Source organism: Bison bison, unplaced genomic scaffold (assembly GCF_000754665.1).
Source record: "Bison bison bison isolate TAMUID 2011002044 unplaced genomic scaffold, Bison_UMD1.0 scf7180017864080, whole genome shotgun sequence".
NCBI classification, from domain to species: Eukaryota; Metazoa; Chordata; class Mammalia; order Artiodactyla; family Bovidae; genus Bison; species Bison bison.
In genome coordinates this window covers 2,092,506-2,102,085 of record NW_011494652.1, presented here as the reverse complement: position 1 = coordinate 2,102,085, position 9,580 = coordinate 2,092,506, and the positions used below count along the sequence as shown (strand labels likewise).

Genomic DNA, 9,580 nt, shown 5'->3' with positions numbered 1-9,580 from the left:
GCAGAGTTGAGCGGCTCTGGATTGGGAACAGCCCCTCCTCTGGGTGCGAGCTGGAAGTCACCTGGAAGGGAGTCACTCTCGTGCAAGCTGGGTGCTCCTGCAGAGGGTCTGGGGCGAAGGGGACAGGGCTTCCTTCCCGTGGAATCTGGCCGCGTCGGGCCCGGGGGAGCGGGGGTGCGGAACCCACTTCCCGCTGGACGGAGCTCTGAGGCGTCCCGGGCGAGCGCCCCGCTGGGCTCCGCGGTGACCTGGCCCCCGGAGCTCCATGGGGGCTTAACCCGCTGGGGCCGACCGCGTGATTGCCCCGCCGCCCCTCTGGCCGGCGCTGGGCAGGGCCTGACGGCGGGTGAGTCACCGCGCTGGTGCCAGAGGCTGGCCCGCGCCTCTCGGGTGGAAAGTGTTCCCAGACCGAAAGAGGAGCGAGGAGGGGTGTGCGGGGTTGTCCTGTATGCTCTGCTCCACATCCCCCTCAGTAACTGGCAGTGTGTCCCCAGGACCTTTTATTTGAAGCATTTTGAGAGACACATCTGTAAAAAACTTAACTTGGGAGTCAGTGGTGACTCAGATCTTCGGTCAGCACAGTGCAGCAGGGGCTGGGTAAGCGCACGGTTGAGAGAGACAGTTGGGAGCCCAGGGGTCTGCCCTGTGTTGCAGTGCGCCCGTCCTGGGCCCTTGTCCATCAGGCATCTTGTCTTCACTGTGCAGGAGGCAGGGGAGAGGGGAGTCCTCTGAGTAATGGTGGTGTGGAGAGTGGGCCTTGTGAGACCTGTTTTCTCTGCTACACTGGAGAGGGTGGGCGAATAGATGGCTAACTCAGCGTGGTTTCATCTCCTCAGAGAAACCTGATTGGGTTCCCTCACCCCCAGCACTGGGCAGCTGCTAGTCCCCTTTTTCTCTCTGTAGACTTAGCAGATCTGGCCACTCCTAGAAATGGGCCTGTATAACATATGGTCTTCTGTGTCCCGCTTCTTTCACTTAGTGTAAGATTTTTCGGAGTCGTTTATGTTGTAGGGGGTGTCAGTACTTCACTCCTTCTATCGTCAGACATTAGTAACATTCCATTGAGTGGATAGACCACCTGCCGCGTGCCTATCGTTGTATCACAAGGATATTGGGTTATTTTCACTTTGGGCTGTTAGGAGTGATGCTCTGTGAACAAGTTTTCTGTATACCTAGGAGTGGAGTTGCTGGGATATATGGCACCTCTGTGTTTAACCTTTTGAAGAACTGCCAGATTCTTTCATCTACGTTTCCACCAGCAGCATAAGAGCCTTCTGATTTCTGCACACCCTCCACAGACTTGTTTGTTTTTTGGTAGCTACCTTAGAATGTGTGGAATGGTATCTCAGGTCGGCTTTGATACGCATTCCCTTGATGGTTAGTGATATTGTCTTTTCACAAGCATATCATCCATTTGTATGTCTTTGGAGAAATGTCTGTTCAGATCCTTTCACCATTTAAAAATGTGGTTAATTGTCCTGTTTATTGTTGACTTGTAAGAGTTCTTTATGTATTCTGGATAGGTGATTTGAAAACAGTGTCTCTCATTCTGTAAATTGTGTTCACTTTGATAGGTGTCTTTTGAAGCAAAAAGTGTAAAATTTTTGTCCAATTTACTTTTTTCTGTTTTCCCTTGTGCTTTTGTGTCACATCCAAAGTCTGTTGTCAAATTCAAGGTGATGAGAATTTGTGCTTGTTTTTTTCCTAAGAATTCAATAGTTTTAGTTCAGACACTTAGGTTTTTTGATCCATTTTTTCCCCCAGTTAATTATTGTGTGTGGTATGAGGTAGGTAGGGTCCAGAGGCATTATCTTTGGATCAAAAAAAAAAGGCCTTAAGTTTTTCAAAGAGTTGTTTTCATGATTTTTTTTAATTAAAAATATTGATAGGGAATAGATTATTATAGATTTCAGCCTACCCTTGGGAAGGTTTTCATAGATGTTGGATGATAATTGCGGTACCTAGAATGTACTAAGCAACCTACACAATTTAGGATTTCTAAAGGCAGAATTGAGGAAGGCCAGCAGAGCATCTTCTGTCTGGTTGCTAATGCATGCCAGGCCACATGTCAGCACAGACAGTGTGTGCCTGTGACTGGTCTGTTCTGGGGAACAAGGGGATTCTAGTCATCTGTAGTGTCTAGCAATGCCATGTCTAGTCAGGGCTGTCCTGTGGTCTGAGGGAAGAGCTGCTGAGCTGGTGGGTTGCAGAATTGGAGTCTTGGTCTTATGAAGTAACCCTACCCGTTTGTTAGAGACGCAGCTTGCTTCTCCTTTGCTCCCCGAGTCAACATTCTTCACGTTCTGATAGCCGTCACTGCTCAGAGTTCTAGCCCCGCCATGTCACCATCCCATGGGGAGTGCTTCTCATGTGTACGTATATATGTGAAAGTGTGAGAGTGCTAGTCACTCAGTCACGTCTGACTCTGTGACCCCATGGACTGTAGCCCGCGAGGCTAATCTGTCCAGGAATTCTGTCTGCAAGAATATTGGAGTGGGTTGCCATTCCTTTTTCTGGGGAATCTTCCCCATCCAGGGCTCGAACCTAGGTCTCCCGCATCGCAGGCAGCTTCTTTACCGTCAGAGCTACCGGGGACACTCACACACACACATATACATACCCAGAGTAATGGAATTTTATTGCAGAATTAGGATGAACCAGAAATGGAAAGCTCTCAGGATTTTAGCACACAAAATGTACGCTAGCAATTGAGGCAATGATTTCTGTCTGCATTAAGAAGAAATTTCATACAGTGGTAAATAGTTCAGAACTTTTTTATTTCCTGTAGTTTCTCACTGTGGCTGAAAGTCAGTTGAACTCTTTGGTTAGGGAAATGGAAATCTTCCCACCCTCTTTTCACATTTCTTTATAAAACCTCGTTGTGTTGGGGAGGATTTCAGAGCTATTCTAAAAGGATCTCAGCACACAAAGATTCGCCCAGGGTGCCTGTCAGCACATATCCTTCTGAGCTTTTTACTCTTAATCTTTTTACAGACAGAAGCTCTCCCCAATGCCTGGGAATTCCTCGTTGGATTACTGCGTTTTCAGCAGAGTTTTGTGAGCGTCTCGCATCTGCACGTGGAGAAGAAAGGTTTGTGCACCATGAGCATGCTCATGTGCTCCACTGGGCAGTCAGGGAAACCCCTTTGACAAGGAAAGCGAGGGGTGTTCTCTCCCTAGGTTTGCAGAGATAGGGACGATAATTTTCTGGGAGGAAATTTTCTTATTTGAAAAACAAAGTCAATTTTGGTGTTGCCTGTGGTCTAGAAAGCGGAGGGGATTCCACACGACCCTGGAGTGGAGGACCCCTGGCAGCCCCCTGGCCCCTTCTTCCTCTTCCATGGGGTTGGGGAGCCCATAGCCATGATGCTGGTGCGAGCCGGCCAGTGCTCACCTGCCCACAAGTGAGGCTGGCTTCCAGACGGGTGGAGAGTGGGCCCTGTGACTTCTGCGCCGCCAGCGTGGAGAAGCCACAGGCCAGGACGTGGCTTTCACCTTGGCCTTGGGTGGGGAGTGAGTCTCCTTGGAGACCCCGTCCTTCTGCATGACTGGCCGTCCCCTCACTGGCTGAGGAGACCATAGGCAACTGGAGTCCTGCTGGTGGGCGGCCCCTTCTCAGGCCAGCATGGTGCCACGGGCAGTCTTGACTCGGGGAGGCAGAGGCTTCTGGCAGAGCGTTTGGCTTTCAGGCAGCTGTGTCTCCATCTGTGAATGGGCATGCTGGTTGTTCCCGCTGCAGCTGAGCCTGGCCTGTCGGCTCTCGGAGACTGTGTTCAAAGCAGTTTGCGTCAGGGCGCTCCCTGCCTTGCTTCACCTAATTAGAGGGGAGCAGGGGTCCCGGTGGGACAGTGTCCAGGGGACTGTGTTGGTCCTGCCCACCTGGTGGCTCATGGTTCCCTGCCCAGGTGACGTGGCAGCACTCCAGTCTGGGAATCTGAGAGCTGTGCCCCTTGATCCCCCCCCGCCACCACCTTGGACTTGTGACCTCGCAGAGCCGGGGGTGCAGGTGGACCCGCCTCGGGGGTTCTCAGGTCTGTGAAAGGCTCTTGTCCTGTCTGGGTCCACACAGAGCACAGGGAGTGTGGCCCCACCATGCGAGATGGGCAGTGTCCTCAGCTCAGACACCAGGGTGCGGGCTTCTGGTTGCGTGAAAACAAGCCTTCAGTTGCTTCTGGCCTGGGAGCAGTTTTATGGGGACTTCTGGGGAAAACAAAACCATTTTTCTCATTGCTTTCTTTTGAACTCCTGAAAGGCTAGATTTTGCCTTTGTAGTTATGGAGAGAGCAGTGTGGCTCGGCTGTGAGGCTGGGTCATTTTTCTCCGAGCCAATAAGTTAGAGTTTCAGGGCCTGCTGAGGAGGCAGGGCGGCCTGCCTCAGGGCTGCCCGACACAGAAGTTGGCATTCTGTGTGCCCTGCGTCTCCCCAAGCAGATGGCAAAGCAGCCCTTGGCTGATTGCATGACTTGTCAGAGTCTAAGTTAAGAAAATCATTGTTAGGTTTCCAGTAATTATTTTTGAGTCAAAATGGATGCTTTGAAATAAAACCGTGATGCAACGGAGCAGACTTTACAGTTGGCGGTAGTGCGTTCCCAGTGGGACAGCACTGCCGCCAGGAGGCTTGGCTGGGGGTCCCACTGAGTGAAGCAGCACACGTGGCGTTGTTTATTTCCCAGTTTCCTCCCTTGAGTTGAAGCCCGGAATATCTCTCCCGTGCTTCTGCCCTTTGGCTGCAGTGCTAGAGCTCCCGTGTTAGGTTTCTTTTGATCCTTCCGGTGTCACTCAGGCACGGGGATTATGAGTGACCTTTTTTTTAAAAAAGAAAAATCTATTCGGCTGCGCCAGGTCTTGGTCGTGGCCTGCAGGAGTCTAGTTCCCTGACCGGGGATTGAACCTGGGCCCCTGGCACGGGGAGCTGGGGGTCTTAGCTGCTAGACCCCCAGGGAAGTCCCACGAGTGGCCCTCTTGAGCACGTAGCTCCCCGCCCTCCCTGTGGGGTCCCGGGCAGAGCGTCTGTGGGCCCCTGGGCAGGGTTCTGCCGGCGGCTGTGACCCTCAGCGCTGCCCTTCCAGATGTGGAAAGCCTCGGCCGGCCACACCGTGTCCATCACCCCGGACGACGGGGGAGCCGACGACTGGGAGACCGACCCCGATTTCGTGGTAGGAGCCCTAGTCTGCCCGCCCCTCCCATCTCCTGAAGTGGGTCCTCCCAGGTTTTTGGTTTGGCGGGGAGTGGGGGCTGTTTCACAGTTCAGGGCGTGGGGGTGTACTCGTTCTTTATTTTCCTTTTCAGAATGACGTAAGTGAGAAAGAGCAGAGATGGGGAGCCAAAACCGTGCAAGGATCTGGGCACCAGGAGCACATCAAGTAAGAGACGTTCTCGATCTTTGTGTGACAGAGACATTCTGAACCGTGAGGGGCAAGGGGGCCCGCTCCCCGCTGGTGAGCGCGAGGGCCCTGCCTCTGCCTTGTCTGGTCCCTCGTAGTTCACACAGGAGGTGAGGGCGAGGCCTGACGTGTATGCGTGTGTGCATCTGCACGGACGCGCTCAGTGGTTTAAAAATCTCACTGCCGGTGTCTCCTCTACTTTTAATTCTCCAGTCTGGTTTTTAAGCTTGTGGTTTTCATCCAGGAACATAGTTAACTAAGCTGTTCTCTCTGCAGATGGGAGGTTTCTAAAGCATGGGCTGTCTTTGAAGACTAGATCAGAAACACCCGTCCTTAATTTGTATTATTCTGTTGTTGTCAGTTGGATACCCTGAGCTGAGTCCTGAACTTCTTGTTCTCATGAAGGTCAAGATAGGAGAACTGCAAGAAGCAGGGATTGTCCCTGACTTGGCCAGTCTTAACTCGCCACCTCCGGGGCAGCTTGTTTGCTTGTTGGGAGGTGTAGCTAAAAGGGCCTTTGAGAATGTGCTCAGACTTTTCTCTCCGGCTGCGCTGGCCTCAGTGCGGACGTGTGCTCCCTTCCCCTGGTTGTGACCGCTTGGGTCGTTCACAGAGCACTGGTCTAGGCTCTAGGATCTCTGCAGTGAAATGAAGCTCCTCTGGGCTGAGAAGGGTTCAGCCGTTCATCCAGAAAAGTGGGTGAAGTCTGCAGTGTGGGCATTTTAGACACAAGTGTTCCTCCCTCCTGACTCGCTGAGCCCGCCGCCTCGCAGCTGTTCGGAGAAGGGCCTGGGACCGGTTGGGGGAGCTGGTGCTGGGAGCTGCCTCGGGTTCCCTGCTCTGGGGTCAGGCTGACTGCTGACCTGGTTTTGTCATCCAGGCCTCTTAGCCCTGCTGTCCCCCGTGGTTTCAAAACACGTTGGGGAGGGCAGATCGGAGAAGAAAAGAACTCTCTCTGATCAGGCAGCCTGTGGGTGGGTTAGAATTCGGAGAACACCCAAGGCAGGACTGTTTCGGTGTCCTGAGGTCCCTCCAGCGGTGCTTGGGGGCTGGTCTTCTTCCCCAGCTCGTCAGGGTCTTGGGAGGTGGCCAGGCCTGGTTGGTGTTCTAAGCCGCACGTCCGGGATTGCCGTCCGGATGTGGAGATGTGGCTGTGGTGTGAGGCGGCCCTTGGCAGCCCTGGGTGATAGCTGCCTGGCCTGCCTGGTTCTGGCTGCATCTGGTGATCTGTCCTGCTGCTCCTAGCGCTTAAAGTGAAAGTGGCTTTTACATTTTAAGTTCTGAAAGCCTCTCACTTCACCTTTGAATGGAAAGCCGGGGTGCTTCAGGTAGCGAGAAGCCGTCTGAATATTCCACGTCTCTGGGCTCCTAGCCTAGGGTCGTCCGGGTGTGCACCTGTGGACTTTGTCTCCCGTTTGCCTCTGGTGACGTTTACGGAGCTGGCTCTCCTGGGTCAGGTGTCTGGTGAACCCGAGGAGCTGTCCTCCACTTGGTGGAATGCCGTCCACATCGTAGCCCAGCTTCTGTAGGGACTTGGAGATGACTCACTGGGTGTGTTCAGACTTGCTTCTTTTTCCCCATTAACCTGTATCTGACTCTGAGAGCTGCTGGAGTTGAGGGCAGCTGGAGGTGCAGTAAAGTGAACACAAGGGAGGCCGGGCTGGGGAGCCACTGGGGAGCAAAACCTCACAGATTGCAGATATGGCGTCCTTGTCTGTCCTCCCAGAAAGCCCAGACGCACGTCTTGGCAGTCTGTCTGACTGATTTTTGTCTTCCATCTCTTCCCTCCAAGCATCCACAAGCTGCGGGAGAATGTGTTTCAAGAACACCAGACCCTCAAGGAGAAGGAGCTGGAAACGGGACCCAAAGCCTCGCACGGCTACGGAGGGAAGTTTGGCGTGGAGCAGGACAGGATGGACAAGGTGAGTGCCGGCCCACGTGGTGTCAGGGTCCTGGCGTGTTTGACCTCACCAGGGTCAGCAGGGTTGTCACTCAGCCCTCCCCCTCCATTGAAAAGTTGGGAGTTCACTTGTTGAGGATGAGATTTGCCAGAAGTCACCCGCTCTCAATTGAGCTTAACTGAGAAGGGCTGCAGTTTCTGGAAGCTCTTCAGTTTCTGAGTTGCTGGGGAGGGAGTGGTGTGCTGGGAATCCTGGAGCTGGAGATAAGGTCCTCCCAGAGGCCGGCTCTGACTGGAACGGAGGCCCGCAGGCGGCTGGATTGCCGCTTGGGTGTCAGCTGCGGTTCGGGCTGCGGCCTTAGTGGCTCCCATCTGCAGCCCAGAGCCGAGTTTCAGCGCCTGGGTTCCTGTCGAGGCTAGAAAGGCAGCCATCTGACTGCTGTCCTTCCGCACTTGGTGACCTTCAGAGAAGACCCTGGCCCACCAGGCAGAGGACAGGCAGGTCTGAGGAGGTGGGACTGAAGTTGAACAGAGCCGCACCCTTTGCTGGATCAGCTGGGGGCCGAGTCCGCCCTGCAGAGAGGACAGTAGACTGGGGCAGGCGTGCTGCGCGTGCAGTGACGTGGGCGCCCGTCTCCCAGGTTGGGCAGCTCGAGGTGTCTGCCTTAACGCTGTGCTGAGGTGTCAGCTGGGGGCGGGTCCCTCTGTGATTCCCCCCCGTCCCCCTTGTGCCTGGATCAGACTCAGCCCGGAATGACAGGGCTGGTCGCACTCGTGGGCCAGCACCTGCTTGAGAGAGGGGCGCCCCCACGACCAGAGTGTTACCCCTGCTTCTCACAGTGCTCTGCCTGGTGCTGACTGTTTGATTAGAAATAGGGTCTCGTCAGTGTAAGACCAAGGCCAACCTGGGGGAGAAAGCTGTTTTGATGAGAAAGTTGGGAGAATCGCTAAGCTTTCACTCTGGCCGTATTTTTGGAACAGTTCTGACTTCTTAGTGATGAAGAGGCACGCTGGGGGATCCTTTGGGCATGCTGCTGCCTCCCTGTTACCTTGTTGATGTTTTCTGGGTGAGACCCCCGAAGCTGCAGGTGGGTGGTCTCTGCCACAGGTTTTCTGAGGCTGCAGGGCTCTGGATCAGCTGTTAGCTGTGGGCATCGGTTCCCGCTGGGAGGGAGGGAAAGTAGCAGCTCCGGACTGGAAAGTAAAGCTTGCTTTGCTCCCTGGCTGTGGAAGAGCGCGTGCTAAGCTGCCTGCAGAGCTAGCTGCCAGCGCTGGTTGTGACCCCGTGGGGGTTGGACCCTGAACCCTGCCACTGAAGTTCCAGATAAACAAGCGGGAGAGGAGTTGGTAGTACGCTGGCAGGCCCCTCGATGGATTGTAGGAGGGCCAAGGTGGGCGTGGCTCCCTGGGGAGGAGCTGGGCTTGGACGAGCTGCTGCCTCGCCTGGCGCTGGGTCACGTGTAGGTCACCTGTCCTGTGTCCTCAGTGTCCACAAAGGTCCGTGACCCCTGTCCATTCTGCCGAGGGCGCCTGGAACCTTCCTCTGAGGGCCGGGCCTGGGTGACTTCAGCAGCCCGGGGCCGCTCAGACTTCAGGGTGTAAATATTTTAGTTGCTTGGCCACCACAGGCTCTCGGGCGGCTCCTGAACTAGCTGTATTGTCTTGACACAAAGCTAGGCATAGATTTTCTGTAAATAAACAGATGTGGTATGTTCCAGAAAGCTTTATTTACAGAGAACCTCGGTGTGGATGTGGGCCGCAGGCTCCAGCTTGCTGACACAGCGGAAAGCTCGGGGTGGACTGCTCGGTCAGCATGTGGCCTTGAGAGGCCACCAGACCTGCTTCCCTGACCGGGGGTGCTGAGCCAGCGGCAGGCCCCACCGCATACCTGGGCGGGCTGGCTGTGTGGTAGGCAGTGGCGCTGACCGTGCGGTGTGCCTGAAGCATGCCCTCTGTGTTCTGGTTTGAGCCCTGATTCCTGGGTCACGTGCTTTGACAGTGACCTCCTCCCACCTGAGGAGGTTGATCACTGCCGGCAGTCTTCTGGAAGCGGTCTCAGGAGTCGCTGGCAGGCTGCTGGCTCTGTGGTGCTGGTTGGGGCCTGGCCTCCTGTTCTGCACGCCCAGGCACCTCAGGAAGCCCCCTGTGGCTGGGGTTCGGGCGACTTCTGGGGAGCCTGGTGTGCAGAGGGTTCAGGAACACCTGACTGAGGGCGTGGCGCTGCCCCTGGAGTCACCTCCCCCGGCCGGCTTCCAGGTTGGGTGGTTTTGTTTGCGTCGCCCACACCGAGCAGAAG

At 54.9% G+C, this 9,580-nt stretch overlaps 1 protein-coding gene across 1 annotated transcript in view; it reads left to right on the top strand.

Moving 5' to 3' along the window:
* The window catches only part of CTTN (cortactin), a 25,825-nt gene continuing 16,245 nt past the window's right edge, over nt 1–9,580 (top strand). The window contains exons 1-5 of the mRNA XM_010837646.1: nt 1–43; nt 2,995–3,091; nt 5,070–5,156; nt 5,290–5,363; nt 7,177–7,306. Of these exons, the coding sequence (XP_010835948.1) occupies nt 5,070–5,156; nt 5,290–5,363; nt 7,177–7,306 (291 nt within the window). The 5' untranslated portion in view covers nt 1–43; nt 2,995–3,091. The remainder of the gene's footprint in view (nt 44–2,994; nt 3,092–5,069; nt 5,157–5,289; nt 5,364–7,176; nt 7,307–9,580) is intronic.